The 19,178-nt window shown below is 42.1% G+C and overlaps 1 protein-coding gene across 1 annotated transcript; it reads right to left on the bottom strand.

Annotated features, from left to right (window-relative positions):
* Positions 1–1,394: 1,394 nt before the first annotated feature.
* On the bottom strand, positions 1,395–11,782 carry BCL10 (BCL10 immune signaling adaptor). The gene is made up of 3 exons (XM_005542846.5): positions 11,483–11,782; positions 5,761–6,049; positions 1,395–3,113 (listed from the first exon to the last, which is right to left on the bottom strand). Exons 1-3 carry the CDS (start codon positions 11,537–11,539, stop codon positions 2,758–2,760), a joined length of 702 nt encoding a protein of 233 aa, XP_005542903.1. The 5' UTR covers positions 11,540–11,782; the 3' UTR covers positions 1,395–2,757.
* Positions 11,783–19,178: the final 7,396 nt, after the last annotated feature.

Genomic DNA, 19,178 nt, shown 5'->3' with positions numbered 1-19,178 from the left:
TAATCCTAGCAGTTTGGGAGGCTGAGGCGGGTGGATCACCTGAGGTCAGGAGTTCAAGACCAGCCTGGCCAACATGGTGAAACCCTGTCTCCACTAAAAATACAAAAATTAGCCAGGCGTGGGAGCACACGCCTATAATCCCAGCTACTTTAGAGGCTAAGGCAGGAGAATCCCTTGAACCTGGGAAGTGGAGGTTGCAGTGAGCTGACATTGCACCACTGCACTCCAGCCTGGGTGACAGCCAGACTCCATCTCAAAAAAAAAAAAAAAAAAAAAGATTGGTGGCTCATGCCTGTAATCCCAGCACTTTGGGAGGCCGAGGTGGGTGGATCATGACATCAGGAGATCGAGACCATCCTGGCTAACACAGTGAAACCCTGTCTCCACTAAAAATACAAAAAATTAGCCGGGCGTGGTGGCGGGTGCCTGTAGTCCTAGCTACTTGGGAGGCTGAGGCAGGAGAATGGCATGAACCTGGGAGATGGAGCTTGCAGTGAGCCGAGATCACGCCACTGCACTCCAGCCTGGGTGACAGAGTGAGACTCCGTCTCCAAAACAAACAAACAAACAAACAAAAAGACTGACTCATCAATTATAACAAATGTGCCACATCAGTGCAAGATAATATGGGAAACTGACTGAGAAAGGGGTATTTGGAAACACTCTGTATTTTCTGCTTTTTTATAAACCTACAACTGCTCCAAAAATAAAGTATTAATAATATATACATATACATAACATTTTTGTATTATGATAAATATGGTATCCCTGAAAAGTAACTTTTTCACTGCTGCATTAATGAACTTAGTTAACAAATTGCATCCCGTCAGTTATCCTAAATTACACACTTTTGGCAATGGCTAGTTTTCAGGGCTAAAAGGAAAAAAAGAAGATTTTGTAGAAGTCAAAAACCCACAAACCTAGCTTTATGCCAACCTTAATCTTATTGTCTATGTAGTTAGAAAACAGTCTGAAAGAAAACTCAGTGTTAAAACTAATCTATATATAGGTGTTATTGTATATCTAAATTATAATCTTTGATTCAATTTTTAAAAAGGTGTCCAGGAATTGAATTTTAAAGTCTGCTTCTGCTTTTTAAATCACCTTCCTTAAATGTAACCTATTTTCTTTCTAACACCACTATTTTTGCTATGCATTGGAGGTGAAACATTTCTCTATAATCCTTAGAAAATGCTTACACTAAAAAAACCCAATCTTTAAAAAATTTTAAAGCTAATATGCCAATCTTCTTCATGATGGATAAATTCATCAGTCCATCCAGAAATAGAACTCGATCTCACAATCTTAAGTAATGTTTTCTATAAATATTGGCACATATTAAAAAAACTTTTAGATACTTCCTATTGAAAATTTGTAACTCCAAAATAGCACTACTTTAAAAAAATTTTATTGTTAATAGGAAAATTTCAATTTCTACATTTTTGCAATTAATAATGGAAATATATAGGAGACAGATGCCAGGAAACAGATAAATTGTAATTTAAATAAAAACAGTGAGAACATAAGATTTATAAATGTGTAAAATTAGTCAAATTTTGTTATATAACAAAAAGACAAATCTGGCTAATGGCCCACTTATAGCATTAAAAACAGAATTGTCACACACACCAAAAATAATTTTTTCTAGTTATTTCAACTGTACATTGGTCCTCATTAAAAGAGAATGAAAAGTACAGAGAAAATATTTTTTTAAAAATCTCATCAGGCTAGGCGAGGTGGCTCAAGTCTGTAATCCCAGGACTTTGGGAGGCCAAGCTGGGTAGATTTCTTGAGCCCAGGAGTTCAAGACCAGCCTGGACAACATGGCAAAACCCCATCTCTATAAAAAAACACAAAAATTAGTAAGGCATGGTGGCACGCACTTGTAGTCCCAGCTATATTACTTGAGAGGCTGAGGAGGGAGGATCACGTGAGCATGGGAGGCAGAAGTAGAAGTGAGCCCAGGTTAAGCCACTGCACTCCAGCCTGGGCGATAGGGCAAGACTCTGTCTCAAAAAAAAAAAAAAAAAAAGAGAGAGAAAAATACCTCATCAAATTACATCTAATAACTGAGGTTTAGGCCAAGATATTTGTCTTTAAGAATGAAAATGATTAAACCAAGAATGTGAAAATCCTAACAAAGTAGTATAATTAGTAATGTTAATTAGAAATGAATGTTGGCAAACTGAGATCTGAGGTGGCTCATACTCCATCAAGTGTTCCTCCGGTCTCAAAAAAAGGCTGTTTAAGTGCCTATATGGAGTGGAAAAGAGATTTTTTATTTTTATTTTTCTATATTGGCAGTTTTCCCATCAGTGATTGGTTTTATTACTGAACAGGAACAGCTTAATGCTGAAAATTTGCTGCTGAATGACTGGCAAAGACTATTAGACTGAAAATTTCAAGCACAAATGCACTGAGGAAAAAATGTTCTTCCCAGTAAGAGTCTATTCTCAAATAGAGATATATTCCCTATTAAAATCAGTCTTAAAATAGAAAATATTTTAAAAAATAGTGAAAGACCTTAAAAAGGAAAAAAAGAAATTACTAAAAAGTACATGATCAACATGATTTACAATTAGCTATCTTAAAAGCATGCTTTTTTAATTCTAAAAATCCTATTTACAAAGTATGCTTACATCGCATTTTAAAAGACATGTATCAAATGTAAACAAATCATTACAGCCATTTTATAAAAAGATTCATATTTTTTAAAACATTTTTTGTCATCATTAAAAATTAAAAGGCAATAAAGTGTCATTGTCGTGAAACAGTACGTGATCTTAAGGGAAGAAACATCTCACTAGAGTTTCCACAAGTTCCTTCTTCTTCTAACTGCAGGTCTGGCGGCAAAGGAGGAGCCCCTGGGTCCCCAGGTCTGGGAAGTGTAGTTGAAGAGAAGATGGTATTTTCAGTTCTGCCTACTTCTAGAACAGGCAAATTCAGAGAAGAATTAGTGGAAAAAAAGGGCGTCGTGCTGGATTCTCCTTCTGGATGGTACATGACAGTGGATGCCCTCAGTTTTTCAGAGAAATTACTCTCATTTGAATTTGATCTGGAGAGGTTGTTCGTGGCTCCATCTGGAAAAGGTTCACAGCTGCTACATTTTAGTCCTACAATAAAATTATTCATATGTAAATGAAAAAGTAACTAAAAAAAATGGAGTCACTGTCCATCTTGTGACTTGTTAAAGATTACAAGCTAGTTACCCCACAATCAAAATTTAAATAGCAATTTATAATTTCTGTCATAATCTATTTCAAATCTAATTTGCTTTTCTCAACAACCATGAAGTATACTATTATTTGCATTTTCTAGATAAGAAAATAGTCTCATGGAAGTTAAACGACATGTTATAATTCTTATTTAAGGTACAGTGTACATATAAACTTAACCATCTAAAATTTTTTATAAAATAAGAAATAGCTTTCACAATAAATATTCTTTAGTATTCTGGTACAAAAAATATTAGCCAATAAAAACAAAATGTAAACAGGGCAGATGCTAAAATTCTATCTGTTGATCAATGGCAATGGCTAGTTCTTGAATAATAGGATATTAGAACTAAAAGGAATTTCAGAGGTCACCTAGGATAGTCTCTTATTATTAAAAATGAGAAAAAAGGGCGGAGCATGGTGGCTCACAGTTGTAATCCCAGCACTTTGGGAGGCCGAGGTGGGCGGAACATGAGGTCAGGAGTTCGAGATCAGCCTGGCCAACACGGCGAAACCCCGTCTCTACTAAAAATACAAAAATTAGCCAGGCGTGTTGGCAGGTGCCTGTAATCCCAGCTACTCTGGAGCCTGAAACAGGAGAATCGCTTGAACCTGGGAGGTGGAGGTTGCAGTGAGCCTAGATCGTGCCATTGCACTCCAGCCTGGGCAACAAGAGCAAGACGGTCTTTAAAAAAAAAAAAAATAGAAAAAAAAAAAGGCACAGGACAGTTAAGTCATGTCCAACATTCCAGGACTACTTTGTGGGAAATTGAGAACTACAATTCAATAGATAATGTCCTGTTTCTCAACCTCATAGTTTACTCAAATGACAGTGGTTGTTCCCAACAGCTATGGTATGAATGTATCTGCCAAAATTTCACATGTTGGAAACTTGGTTGCCACTGCAGCAGTGTTAGGAGCTGAGGCCTTTGGGAGGCAACAGGGTCATGAGGGCTCTGCCCTGGACTAATGCCATTATCATGGGAATGGGTTACTTATTTTGGGAGTTCGACTCCTTTTTCTTCCCTTTCACACTCTTGCCCTCCCTCACTCTTCCATCTTCTGCCCTTCCACCATGGATGACCCTTGCCAGATGCTGGCACCATGGACTTGGACTTAACCAGCCTCCAGAACTGTAAGAAATGAATACATTTCTTTTCTTTATGAGTTACCCAGTCTCAGGTATTGCTACAGCAGAAAACAACTTAGATACCATCAAAGAATTTTATCACATCCAAGGGGTATAGTTAACCATTATCCACAGGATTGAAAGAATAAACACAAATACAATTTACCCTTCTGTTAGGCTTAGCAAATATTCAACTTACAGGCACAGAAACCCTGAGTTGACAATTTTTAGGTAAAACTTGCATAGTCTATAAAGGACACTTACATGTCACTTCTTCCACTAGTTTTTCAACCTTACAGTCAGCATGTCTATTCCATGCTATAGAAACTACTTTCTTAGATATGGCTCAAAAGGGAAAACTTGTAATGTGTCCCAGCAAGGGGACACTTACAGACTATGAGTTCCTTAAGGGCAGAACCCTAAATTATTCTTTTCTGTATCCCTAATGCCTAGAACAGCTGTAGAACGTCACATGCACATTTATGTGTTCTGGAGAGAGAGAGAGAGACAGCAAGGAACAGAGAAAGGAGGGGGTTGGGGATTTAAATTGTGTAGGCAATTCCACACAATATTCCAATCAATGAGTGTATATTCTGGAGTGAGAGTCAAATGGGACAGGTGAATTTGCTATTCTCTTAATGTTTCCATGCTTTCACATCCTGCCAGACTAGTTTCAAGTCACGAATATTTTATGCAACGTGATTCCTATAAACAAGTGCCGATTACTTCATCTTGTGATCGATCAACTGGTGATCACAAGAAAAACTAGCAGAGTTGGACTTTTAAAATACTTTGCCTAAATACTGTTCTTTATGTGCGATGTACAGTATTTTCAGAGGTTACTCTTGAATAATTTTATATTCTGCTGACTTTAGAAACAAATCCTTATGTATACAGGGATTTCATAATAGTTACGTTTTCCATAAATGGTATTAAATGAATATAAATGCAGTATATTGACAGATATTCCACTTTTTCAATGTAGTAAGGTCATATAAGGTAAAATAAATGCAAATTGAATATAATTTTGAAGTTTAAACTCTTTGAAAGCCAAATGATCATTTCTGGTTTTTTTTGTTTTGCTTTTTTGAGACAGGGTCTTGCTCTGTTGCCCAGACTGGAGTGCAGTAGCACAATCATGGCTCACTATAGCCTCAATGTCCCAGACTCAAGTGATCCTCCCACCTCAGCCTCCTGAGTAGCTGGAAACACAGGTATGCACCACCATGCCTGGCAAATTTTTTTTATTTTTTGTAGAGACAAGGTCTCGCTATGTTGCCCAGGCTGGTCTCAAACTCCTGACCTCAAGCAATCCTCCCGCCTTGGCCTCCTAAAATGTAGGCACCTGGCCTGCTCTGCATTTTTAAAAAGCATTGTTACATTTAAATTAACTCTTAGATAAGTAAGATATCTTACCTTTCAGATGTTCTAGTTTTATATTTCTAAGTTTCAGCACTTCATCTGTAATCTTCTGTATCAGGAAGTTCTGTGTTTTTTCTCGCCGAATAGATTCAACAAGGGTGTCTAGACCTTTTGGGTTTTCCTGTAAGTAGTCTAACAATTTTCCAGCCCTTTTTCTACTTGATGTTCGACAAGAAATTTCTTCAGTGTCTTCTCTACTGAGTATTTTTTTTGCACGTAGATGATCAAAATGTCTCTCAGCTATGATTTTCTCACACAAGTATACACGTAAATTTTCTAAGGCCTAAAAGACATAAAATATGGTTCAATGTTATTTTATAACATCTAAGAAAATCACATAGGTGACTATTAGTTGGCAATCTTAACTGGTGTGAGATAATGTCCTAAAGTCAGGCGGCTCAGGCCTTCTAAAATGCATGCTAATTAAGATGAAGGTCCAAGTAGACACAAGTAGGTCCTAGACATTCCTCACTGCTTTGATCTCACCTTCAAACCTAAAAACCAAGACCAGGCTGTTGTGAGGAGGGACCGGCTGAATCTAGAGGGCCTGGGTCCTTGGAAACAGGGAGGTCTGTTGAGGGCCATCTTCGGGAGTAAAGATGAGGGCAACGACTACTGTACATTTTAGCTATCAGTTAGCAACGAGTCCAGAATTAGTCAGGACCAGTAACTAAGTGAGAGGTCTCACAGTCTGTAACTTTCTCATGTTTGTTATTAATTACTCCATTTCCTTAGAGTAAAACTATTAAAAACAAAAAACAAAACCCTAAATTGAAAGAGCCCATATGTATCTGTCTTTGGAGTCCGCTGGAAAGACTACACTCTAACTCAGTGAACCGGCCTTGGTGGAAGGGAGATGGAAAGATGTGTGGGGAATAGTGTTGGAAAAATGAAAGAAATAAAGAAAAAGGACACCACAAAAAAGCAAACCTAGACTTGAGAAGTGCCTGAGAGCTTAATTAGCAGAAAACCCATGTTGATCTCAATAAATGGCATTAATAACTTGATATCGGTGACTGTATTTGAGCTCCTCGATTGACTAGATATACGATCTTGGGCAGGTAATTAACTCCTCTGTGCTTGTTTCCTCCGCTGACTGTTATATGAGGAATAAAGATAGGCAAAGTGCTTAGAAAAGTGCTTGGTACACAGTAAGTGATCAATATATGTTAGTAATGATGACAAAGGTAATGGAAGGCCAAGTACCCTAGTACATGATGTCAGGAAAGTAGGCTAAGTGAAGGGTTCCTGTGGTTCTTGGTCTACTGAAGTTCAACATTTACTTGTTTATTCACATGACAAACATTTTACATATCTTAATTCCTAATATGCCGAGTGTTGAGCACTGAGTATACAAAGATGAACAAGATTTGAATCCTACATGCAAAGGGCTCATGGTCTAGGTGGGAAAACGATAAATATCACAGGCAATAATTATAAAACAACGAGATAGGGCCCAGAAAAAAAAGATTGTAGGTCAAATACTGGAAAAGCACAGAGTAAGCAAATAACTATGTCCAGGACCTGGTCCTTATCATATCTGGCATGGATTATTAACAATAGAAACCTAGCTGCACTTACTACCTCCTTCCCCCTCCTCAACATTTCTCCTTCAAGAGAAAATGGAAATCTGGAGTATTATATGAATTTTACTAAACTTGTTTTAAGGATCTCACTCTGTCACCTAGGCTGGAGAGAAGTGGCTTGATCATAGCTCACTGCAGCCTGGAATCCCTAGACTCAAGTGATCCCCATCTCAGCCTCTTGAGTAGCTAGGACTAAAGGTGTGAGCTACCATGCCCAGCTAATTTTTATTTTTATTTTTTTGTAGAGGAGGGATCTTTGCTACATTACCTAGGCTGGTCTTGAACTCCTGGCCTTAAGTGATCCTCCCACCTTATCCTCCTGAGTTGTTGGGATTACATGGGTGGGCCACTGTGCCCAGCAAATTCTAATATTGAAATTTTGTTAATTTAAAAACAATTTTAAAAACAATGTTCTGCCCTGTCTTAAAGGATAAAGTTCCTTTACGTGGCAGAATAGTAGAGAAGTTAAGAGCATGGCTCTAAAGTTGGACCAACCTCAGTTCAAATCTTGAATCTAGTACTCACCCTTGTGAGAGCTGGCCCAAGTTACTTCACCACTCTAAGCTTCAGGTATGTTATTGATAAAATAAGAATTAAAAACTTAACTCACAGGACATAAAGGAGGACTAAATGCAAATACTATATATGAAGGTCACGCATAGTCTCTGTACACAGTAAGTAATAATAACTAATTAGTGAAGACAAGGTTCATTGATAATATGGCTCCTGCCTACCTCTCCAACTTAATCTATCATTACCTTTGTCTTGAAAATTTATGCTCTACCTAAAACTATCTGTCTCTCTACATTTCCTTAGGTATTTTTTGTCTTCTTTTCTTTTATCAGACCCTAAAGCCCCTATTCATCCTTTAAGATTTAGGTCAGTGGTCATCTTCTTTGGAAAGGTTTACCTAACTTCCCAGAATGAGTTAGGCACCCCCTCTTCTGTCCTTGTAGCACCTTGTGTATACATTTCACCTTTCTATACACCAGGACTCCACTTATTTCACCTTATCTCAAAATTCATTTCCAGATACTTCTATCCTGTCCCAGTATTATTCTTGAAGTCACCAATGACCCCCTTATTGACAAATCTTTTCCATCTGCATTTTATTTTTCAGCTGCATAAACACAGTTGACTACTCCCTCCCTGAAACAATAAAATTGTTACATGAATACCACACTCTCCTGGTTTTCTTCCCATCTCTGTGGACACAAGTTTTCAATCACTTTCTCTTCTTCTTTTTTGTTACCCTACTTTCAAGCTAACAATTCACTTTTTTAAACTCTTTTCTTTAAAGGTTTTTAAATCATTTTTCTCTTCTAGCTCTCAGCTTTCTAGGTAAAATCATTCCATCCCACACTTACATTTCTAGCTCAGATCTCTCTTCTGATCTTTAACTTTGCAGATGTAATTGCTGATAGGACATTTCCATGTACTAATCTAATTATATCCTCTTCCTCAACTCCCACGTTCAATCCATCACCAGGTCCTATCCTTTCTAGTTCAGAAATTGCATCTGGAATTCTCCTGCTCCATCCATCTCCACTACCTTCACCCTGATCCAAATCATCATCATCTTTCATCTCTATAGATTCCAAAAGCCTGCTCACTGGCTTCCCTGTTCTTATTCTTGTTCTCCTCAGTCCATGAAACAGGCAGAGGGATCTTTAAACAACATAATTCTTCAACATGTCTCTACATTACTTGGCGGGGGGGGGGGGGACGCCAAATACTTTATTTACTAAAAGGCTCTTCATGAAAATGGCTCTAGCCCACCTTCCTAACTTCACTTCAGATTACCCTCTGCCTTCCTCCGATTTCCCCAAGTCACCAAGGTCTTGTATGTCTTAGGTCCTTGACAAATTCTATTCTGCCTAGAATGCTCTTCCCTCAGTTCTGTCAAATCTTTCAGGAATCAGTTTAAATGTAACCTCTCCTGACCATCCCATCTCAAGTCGATTTCCCCTACTATTGTCTTAGCACTGTTTGATTCCTTCATAGTAATTGCCATAATAAAAACAAATATATTTATTTGTTTTAAACTCTAACATCTCTGTTTGAAGCAGACAGCTACAAGGTATGTTTTAGCCAACACTGTATATTCCGTCCTTACCAGAGCACCAAGCGGTTAATGTTTCAGATGAATGTAAAACTCACTGCACTTACTTTGTGATTTAAAACGATTCCCCTCAAGAAACTGAGCTCTTTTCAAGTTAGGATTGTGTCTTCATTTTTAATTTTTGAACTGTTAGAACCAACCACAGTATCAGCTTCACAGTAGCATGTAATCCATATTTATTAAACTGAACTAAATCCAACCAACACAATGAGACAAATAACTAGATAGAAGGGGGAGACACTAAAGAAGTGGGAGGTCCCAAGGCGAAGGGTGGTAGCACACCATTCATCAGGAAAGGCAATGCAGCAGCAATAGCAAGCAACTTTGGGAAAAGGATAATAAAAAACTCAATTTTTTGACAAGGTGAGCAATCTGTAGGATGTAAAAGTAGATTTCCGGTAGACATTTGGAAATAAGGACCTAGAGTGGAGAGAGAGAGAAGTCCAAATATGTGGATAATTTTAAAACTAAGATCAGAAAACATTTTGAAAATATCATGAAAAAAATCTCAAAGAAAAAAGCATGCACGTAGTTTTTTTTTATAGACCTTTTGAAACCCATCCATGGTTTCCTCAAGGTTACGCATTTCTAATATAGGCGTAAAATGAAATCCTGAAGACAGATAACATCAATGAACTGACAGAGAAAAACAAAGACCTGGAAGCCCCTCTTCACATCTGTACTTATATACAGATCTTATTTCCTTCCACTTGTAATTTCTCAGTTCCTGTTTTATTAGCTGTAAAATGGGAATGGCAATTATCTTCTTTAGAGGTTGTTGTGAAGGTTAAGTGGGAACATTGTAAACTGTGTGACACAGCATCTGGAACATAGGAGGACTAGCTATTGGAAGTTCAAGGTTCTACTGGCACTCACCATGAATAAGACAACATTTATTCTACAGTAGTTATTTATGTTCCATTCTTATCTCTACTAGAATGTAAAGTAGGAAACTGATCTTCATTTTTCTGTATCCTTCCAGACCCAAGGCCAGTGCTTTCCATATAGTAAGTGCTCCATAAATCTCTGTTGAATAAGGAAACTAAGCACAACTCCCAGTCACATCCAGTTTCCTTCTGCTGGTGAGTCACACCAATTGTGAGTACAGTGTAATAAAGCTTACAGGGAAGAGGAAGGGATTTGAAGTGGATGAACATTTAAAAAGTTGCCATCCTGCCCAGTTCACCAAAATGACTTTGTGAAAGTACTGCAGTGTTCAGTAAGAACACGTTTCATGTTGAGTTTCTGTTTTTAATTTGAATTCACATAAAGTATTTTAGTGATACTCATACAGGTCTCATCTGGTAAAACAAGTAAACGCAAAGGAAAAAGAATGTCCTATCTCAACAAAGCCATTCGTTACAAATAAATATGAAGGTTTATGTAGTTCTGCACCATCCGAGAAGAGCATAATTTAGCTACTGAGTATTGTCGACGTTTACCTGTACATTAATTCTCAGCTACGTGTATTCACTCCCCCAACCCCAATTTAAATATGTGGGCGTCTGCTTACTAGGGGAATTCCAGGTTGTGCTTTCAGCTGTTGAGCTTCCTCAAGCCCCCTATGCAAAAGAGCTTCACATTTTTGGTCCACTGCTTGGGATCCTTCACCTGGTACAGCCTTCGCTCCAGGCTGAGAGAGCAGCCTAGGCAGCCTGACTCAAGGATGAATCTGAGCCACCGGTCCATGACGAAGCAGCTCCAAGAACACAGTGTGGGGAAAAGCAGGAGGGGATGGGTGAGGAGTGGGCAAGAATCAAAACTCCACTGGGCAACAAAGCCCAAGCTCTGCGTTTAGCGACGTAAAACCTGGATTGACAGGTCACTGGAGGACCACTGCCACCAAGGTCCCTCGGATACAGGGCTCGCCACAGTCTTCCTGTGCTAGGACTTTCCGCTCCTCGGACCTGGAGGATCCTCTTTGTCCTCGGACTCCAGGCTTCCGCTTCCCTCGCCCGCTGGGCTGCAGCCCGCACCCGCCCACCCTGGGCACAGTTGCGTTACTCACGTCCTTCTTCACTTCAGTGAGGTCCTCCTCGGTGAGGGACGGCGCGGTGGGCTCCATGGTGGAGGCGGGAGATGGCGCTTCTTCCGGGTCCGGGAGCTCGAGCTGCGCCGCCCCGCCCTGGCTGGGGGCTTCGGTCTCCCGGTAATGGGGGAAAAGAGGAGGCAGAGCGGGTCGGGAGAAAGACGGCAGCCCCTTCGGGAACAGAGGGACTCGGGGGGTCAAAACGTAGCGCTTCCGGCCCCGCCCCTGGGGTAGACGGCGCCGCAAACCTACGCGTCGCGACGCGGAGCTCGGAGGAGTGTTCCTTCCCTCTCTTAGAGCCTCAGGCGCAGGACCGCCCCGCAGCGCGTCCCTTGGCAGAGCCCGCCCTGTCTCTGCGGCAGCCTATTGGCGCCAGCCCGCGGGCCGATCCTGTTCCCGCCCCCGATCGGAGCCTTTCGGGTGGCTCCACCCACAATGGGCGGTTCCTCAAGCCACGCCTGCGCAGGTCGTCGGTAAGTGGCCCAGGTTAGCTTCCTCATAAGGCATCGTTTCCGTGGGTGGGGTCCGTGAGTGCCCAGGCAGCTGGCACTTTCAGCCTTTGCTGCCTGCTCACTTCGGGGGAGTCTGGTCTGGGCTTGTCAGTACCTTCGGGTTCCTCCCCTTTTCCCAGACCCTGCCCTACAATGTCCTGTTGCTATGTTTGCCGGTTACTGTTTCGGTCACACACGAACGCACTCATATACACATACACGTGCATACACACAAACAGCCTAACTACTAAAGAAATTTTTGAAAGAAAAAAAGAAAGCACCTACAATCCCACCACTTTAACACCTAGTTTAATGTTTGCATACTTTTTGGTCACTGTTCATTGTAAACGTAATTTTTCCTCATTAGTTAATCTGTGTAATGGAGATAGATATGCTTACATTTTAGGGCTGCTGGGATCATATATAAAGTTCTTAAAGATAGTTGGCACACAGTATGCACTCAACTGATTATTTATTTATTTATGGAGACAGGATCTCACTCTGTTGCCCAGCCTGGAGTGTAGTGGTGCGATCTCGGCTCACTGCAGCCTCCGCTTCCACGGCTCAAGCGATCCTTCCACCTCAGCCACCAAGTAGCAGGGACTCCAGGCGTGCACCACCAACCAGCCCAGGTAATTTTTTTGTATTTTTTATAGAGATGGAGTTTCGCCATGTTGCCCAGGCTGGTCTCAAACTCCTGGGCTTAAGCCATCCACCCGCCTTGGCTTCCCAAAGTGCAGGGACTATAGGCATAAGCCACCCGGCTCATCCTACTCAAACATTTATTGAGTCCTCACTAATATGTTCTAGGCAACTTATACTATGAGTCCTCCATTTTATAGGGGGAGACTGATGAAGACACGACTATCCCCAGACCATATTCTAACTACTATGGTGCTGTGTAAAAAGCAACCTGAGAAGTGTGGATGACAAGCTACAGGTAGGGCCCTGGGCCCAAGATGGTCGCTTGGACAACATGCTAAATAAACTATAAATAAACTCGATGGTATTTGAAGCCACAAGAGTAGATAAAAATGACAGGAGGACCAAGGACAAACTTGGGAAAGCCAATGTTTAAGGAAAGGGAAAGCAAACACACACACACACACACACACACACACACACACACACACACACACACACACACAATGTAACCAGAGCCACAAAAACTGGAATCTCAGCACAGGGATTCTGATGTTTACATTATGTCCTGTTTCCATGTTGACACATTATACAAGGACAGTATTTTTTCTGATTGCTTAATTGTTCATCATCTTCCATCTGATTTGCTTAACCATTCATCCTTTCATTTAACAAATGTTTTTTGAATGTCCACTATGTGCCAGACACTGTTCTAGGTGCTAGGAAAACAGCTGTGAACAAAACCAATAAAAATCCCTTTCCTCATGGAATTTATATTCTAGCGTATGTGTGTTTGGGGCAGAAGAGGTAGGCACCTGAAAAATTTTATCTAAGTTTATTTATTTATTTATTTGGAGACAGAATCTCACTCTGTCACACAGGCTGGAGTGCAGTGGCACGATCTCGGCTCACTGCAACCTCTGCCTCCCAGGTTCAAGTGATTCTCCTGCCTCAGCCTCCCGAGTAGCTGGGATTACAGGCATGTGCCACCATGCCCGGCTCTATCTAAGTTATTTTAAAAAATTAATTTATTTATTTTTTTGAGACGGAGCCTCACTCTGTTGCCCAGGCTGGAGTGCAATGGCACCATCTCGGCTTACTGCAACCTCTGCCTCCCGGGTTCAAGCAATTCTCCTGCTTCAGCCTCTTGAGTAGCTGGGACTACAGGCGCATGCCACCACATCCGGCTAATTGTTGTACTTTTAGTAGAGATGAGGTTTCATCACGTTGGCCAAGTTTGTTTTAAACTCCTGACCTCAGGTGATCTGCCCACCTCAGCCTCCCAAAGTGCTGGGATTACAGGCGTGATCCCCCATGCTTGCCTATATGTAAGTTATTTAATTTATTAGAAGATGATAAATGCTAAGAGGAAAAAATAAAACAGGGAAGCAGGATGAGACTGTATGGATTGGTTAAAATTTAAACTAGAGTGGTCATGACCTCACTGCTCACTTTGGGAGAGTCTGCTCTCGGCTTGTCAATACCAAGATAAGGGATTTCATTTATGCTTAAAGGAAGTGAGGGAGTAAGCTGTGTGGATATAAGGAGAGAGCATTATGAGTACAGCCGGCAACCAACAAAAATGCTCAGTGTAACTGGAAGGAGATGAACTCCTTGTGTGCTGAGTCATGAGTGTGCTGAGTCAGACGGGAAGCCACTGGAAGGTTCTGAGCAGAGTGACATGATCTGATTTGTGATTTGAAAGGAAGCAGTTTTACTTTTGTGCTAAGGGGAAAGAAGATGGAAGAGGGAAAACCATTTAGGGAGTTATTGCTTTATCCAGGCCCCAGAGGTTGTGGTTCAGACCAGGGTGGAGCAGTGAGGGTGGTGGGAGCATTTTGAAATGAAGCAAGGAAGCAGTTTGATTTCATTTTGAAAGGATCACCCTGGCTGCTAAGTGGAGAGTAGATGGCAGGGGCAAGGGCAGAACCAGAGACTGGGTGGAGGCTACCACAATGTCAGGTTCATGACTGCACCAAATGTCATGCTTGGGGTCAGGTTCCAGCCCATGCTGAGGTCTAAGGGGAGTGGGTGGATGAGCAGAAAGAACACTCAGGGGACTATAGGCAGGTGAAAGATGATTTTACTCAGCAGCAGCTCTCGTCAACAGCTTTCTTACACTAGCTCTCTACACTGTCCACCTTGTCTCAGCTGCTTAGTCTGGCGGCTCCCCTACACAGCTGCGTGGCTGACTCTCCCTTGCCTTCAGGGTCAGCAGCTTAACTCTTTCTCCCTCTGGGCACAAGCAAGCCGAGCTGTGTCCTGGCTCCCCACTGTCAGTCTCCAAGATGGACAGCTCTGGCTCTCTCTCTCTCTCTGGGTGCCAGCACGTCTGCACAGTGTCAATGGGCAATTATACCTTTTACAGACAATAGTGGCTTAGAGCCAAGGGATGGCCTTCCCATGTAATGACTGCATAGCTCTGATAACAAGTGGAGTTATACGCCTGCGCTGTAAACTCGCTGAGTCCCTGTGGATGTTTACCTTGGCCTGTCCTTGACCAAACCACAGCCATGTTCCTTACACACAGCCATCCAGGCACAGCTTAGGGTGGCGTGACCGGGGTTGGGGCAGTGGTGAGCACTCACCACTGACACCTTAAATTGTTCCCAAGTGTTCATTGTTACTAAAAAATTGTCATAGAATTTACATATTTTCATCAGTTTTCCTTTCAAATTATCATTGCCTTTGCATAAGTTCCCAGAACCAGGAGTACAAAGCCCAAGGAAATGAATATTTTATGGCTTTTCGTATATATTTTTGCAGGTGCTCTCCAAAAGGGTTGTATTGATCTATCTGTGTGTGGGAATGAACTGTTTTTACCACAGTCAGATCAGTTCTGCTGATGAAGGAGAGGATTCACTCATCAAAGCAAGTGAATTGAATGCTGCCAGTTTAATGCACTCATTTTGAGGTTGCTACTGCACTGTTGTTCTTTTTTAAAGGAAACATTTTAAGCCCACCAAACTATAAAGAATATTACAAACACCCTACGCTCACTGCCAAGATTGAACAGATATTGATATATTGCCACATTTGCTTGTTATGGCTTTTGATTATCAAATGTTAGTGGCAGACATCTTTGATTCATGAACATTCTTCCATGCCCTTACTATACATCTGAGTCTTTCTCTTTCCTTGACCATCATTTCATTTCTGACACCTCCAACCCTTTTCTATTCTCAGTATTCATTCCCTTATTTATTTAGTCAACTAAAAAGTTAAGTGTCTGCTCTGTGTAAGAATTGGGAGTTACAGAATGAGTATCAGGGATTGGGTGGGACTGAATGAGGATTACAGGAGTTTTTTATAGCTGAAAGAGTAATATTTTGCTTTTCAGACTATGTGTCAATGTTCCCAAGATGGATTGCCTAGCTTAAAAAGCCACATCTGAATACCACGTGCTTAATCACAGAGCTCGTTTGTGGCAGGCTTTGCAACTCCCCATCCTTCTTGCTTTCTAATGCATCACAATTCTTTCATTAGTAAACTAATTTTCCTCTTTCTGCTAAATCACAGGGTCTGTCTAACAATGAAGTTTGGGCATAGTTTCAAGAAAACAGCCCTGCCCATCCACTACCTTGCAATAATCCTACTTCTTCCTCATCCCTTAACACAGCCTCCATACCACCTCAACTTCTCGGTACTCCATCTGCCTGCTACTGTGAAATAGAAGGCACCTGAGAAATGTGCTATGAGGGATACGGTTTAGGTGCTACAAGCATAAGGCTGCATAACATCGTGGTACAGATGAGATATCATTAAGAATGAGGATGTCTGATCCCTGACAGACAGTGTATTAGTTTCCTAGGGCCATCATACCAAATTACCAAAAACAAGGTGGCTTAACAGATATTTATTCCCTCACAGTTCTGGAGGCTGGAAGTCCAAAATTGGCAGTGCCATGCTCTCTCTGAAGCCATGAGGGAGGATTCTTTCCTTGCCTCTTCCTCACTTCTGGTGGCTTCTGGAAATCCTTGGCATTCCTCAGCTTGTGGTGGCATCACTCCCACCCCAGCCTCCATCTTCACATGACCTTCCTCTCTGTGTCTCCTCCTGTGTTTCTGTGTCCACGTTTCCTTCTTTTTAAAACTCCAGTCACTGGATTTAGGGCCCACCCTAATTCAGTATGACCTTACCTTAACTTGATTACATCTGTAAAGACACATTTTTTTATTCTTTTGAGACGGTCTTTCTCTGTCACCCAGACTGGAGTACAATGGCACAGTCATGGCTCATGGCAGCCTCAAATTTCTGGGCTCAAGCAGTCCTCCTCCTTAGCCTCCCAAGTAGCTGAGAATACAGACATGTGCCACCATGCTTAGCTATTTTTTTTTTAATTTTTACTTTTGTAGAGACAGTGTCTTGTTATGTTGGCCAGGCTGGTTTCCAATTCCTGGGCTCAAATGATCCTCCTGCCTCAGCCTCCCAAAATGCTGGGATTATAGGCATAAGCCACCATGCCAGCCAAAGACTATTTTGAAATAAGTTCACATTCCAGGTTCCAGTAGATGTGAATTTTGGGGAGATGCTATTCAAGTCAGTACAGCTGAATTCTACATTTGCCGATTATTAGCTGTAGGATCTTGGATCAATTAGTAAGTATGCAATAAAGATAGTGATAATAAGAATTCAGAGGTAGGGAAGAGGAAACCATTCTGACTGATAAAACAACATGAAAGAGGAGTTCACCCAGTATTTAAGCTGGGTGGGAGGATTTTAACACGTGGAGCTTTAACTGCTTGTTGATTATTTATTCCATACTTCCTGTCAGATGTCAGATGCTGTATTGAGCAACAAATTCTATTCCAGGTGGTTGTGGAATTGTAAATTATGGATTATCCATTTTCTGTAAATGGTTGGAAGAAAAAAGTGGCCAATTCCGAGACAGACACTCTTAGGTTTTAATGGCAAGATACTATGTGGTGAAATTCAGATGTTCAGCACAGGGACTTTGTGAAGACTCCTGGGGGTCCTGTCTCTAGGAATGGCTCTCGGCTTGGGAAGGAAAGACCAGGAAAGTGTAGGGTGGTGGGCGTGGACCTGAGAAAATGCTCTGACAATATTTGCTAGTGCACCCCAACACTAGGACATTGCTGGGGCTGATGAGGGAACCAGAGATAAGTGATCATTCCCTTTGCCTTCCCCCTAGAAGACTAGTTTGAAGAGTGCAGGCAGGCACCTGCTATGAATCCTGAATGTTTGGAGGTTGTATACCAATATACCAGCAGGGGGATATTGGAGGAGGGGCTAGATCTCCCAGTCTTACAACTCCCTGGGAAGAAATAATCACTAGCAGTTTATTTCACATTCACTCTGAGCCAAGCGCTTTACATCTGTGGTGGGAATTTAATGCCTATAACAGTCATTACAGGTAGGCTTTATTATCCTCACTTTAGAGATGAGAAATCTGAAGCTTAGAAACAAGATTTGCCCAAGTTCCTTCTCCCACCAAGTAGCAGAACTGGGATTCCAGTTCAGCCTTGATAATAAGGCCAGTGTTCTTAATTATTAGCTGTAGACTGAGCTAAGTGCTTCAGGACATAATGATTCAGAAGAAGCTAGGATGCTTGAGCATTCTCTGAATCATTATATCCTGAGCCTCACAAATGGGTGTATCTGCTCCAGCTTAGGATTCATGAAGGGCAATGTGCAACAATGAGAGTAGCTGAAGACCGGCAATGTTAACTAATGCAAGTCTCAGAAAGAGGAAGATGATATTTGCAAACTCCAGGTGGGGTTTGATGGCAAGCATAATTCCAGAAAATAACTTTTTTTTTTTTTTTTTTTTTTGAGACAGGGTCTTGCTCTGTTGCCCAGGCTGGAGTGCAGTGTTGCAATCTTAGTGATGGCATGGGTGGCCCATCTGGAGTGACTGCTGTCATGACACTGGCTGCAGTGGCTGGGGTGGGGAGGGGCGTGGCCAGGGCTGCGAGGTCGACAGAGCTGGGAGGAGCTGGGAACTGTGGAAGCCCTGCCCACTTCTGAGCTGGCAGGGTGGGAGCCTTTTGCTCCCCCAGTGCAGCTTCAGCTGCCCAGGCACAGCTCCAAACCTGGACATCCCTGTGCTCTTGGGGGCCAGAATCAGGCAGGTCCCCTGCCCTCCCAGGCACAGCTGCAGCCATCCAGCCACGGCTGTGGACCCAGGCATCTCTTGGGGGATGACTTCTGACCCTGCCCCTGGAGGCTCAGAAGTGCCTGCTCCTGCTGCCTGGCTTCTCCCCAACTCCCGGTGCCCACTCTGATTTTAGAGCAAAGTTGAGGCCAAGCCCAGGCCCTGTTGCAACCCAGCTGGGTGTACGCATGCTCAGAGCAGCACTGAGATGCCAGCCCCCTGCCGCCTTGCCTCCCCTCCAGGCTTTGGGCACTGATGAGCATAGGAGGGAGACTGAGGGAGCACTGAGGGTGGCTCAGCGTGGGCCTGCAGGCACCCCTCAGCACAAATAGCTTGGGCAGTGGAAGGAGGCAAACAGGCTCCTGGGCAGAAAGGGGCAGGTCCCTGGTGAAGCCTCACCTTCAAGCCAGGGATGGCCTAAAGCCTG

Source organism: Macaca fascicularis, chromosome 1 (assembly GCF_037993035.2).
Source record: "Macaca fascicularis isolate 582-1 chromosome 1, T2T-MFA8v1.1".
Lineage (NCBI taxonomy): Eukaryota > Metazoa > Chordata > Mammalia > Primates > Cercopithecidae > Macaca > Macaca fascicularis.
Note: the sequence above shows the minus strand (reverse complement) of the source record. Positions and strands in the feature narration are given on the sequence as shown.

Excerpts from the sequence above, each read along its gene's own strand:
- BCL10 (XM_005542846.5), bottom strand. The coding sequence starts at position 11,539 with ATGGAGCCCACCGCGCCGTCCCTCACCGAGGAGGACCTCACTGAAGTG. Across the intron at positions 6,050-11,482 it reads TCACTGAAGTGAAGAAGGAC|GCCTTAGAAAATTTACGTGT; the intron begins GTGAGTAACGCA and ends TATGTCTTTTAG. Across the intron at positions 3,114-5,760 it reads AAAACTAGAACATCTGAAAG|GACTAAAATGTAGCAGCTGT; the intron begins GTAAGATATCTT and ends ATTTTATTGTAG.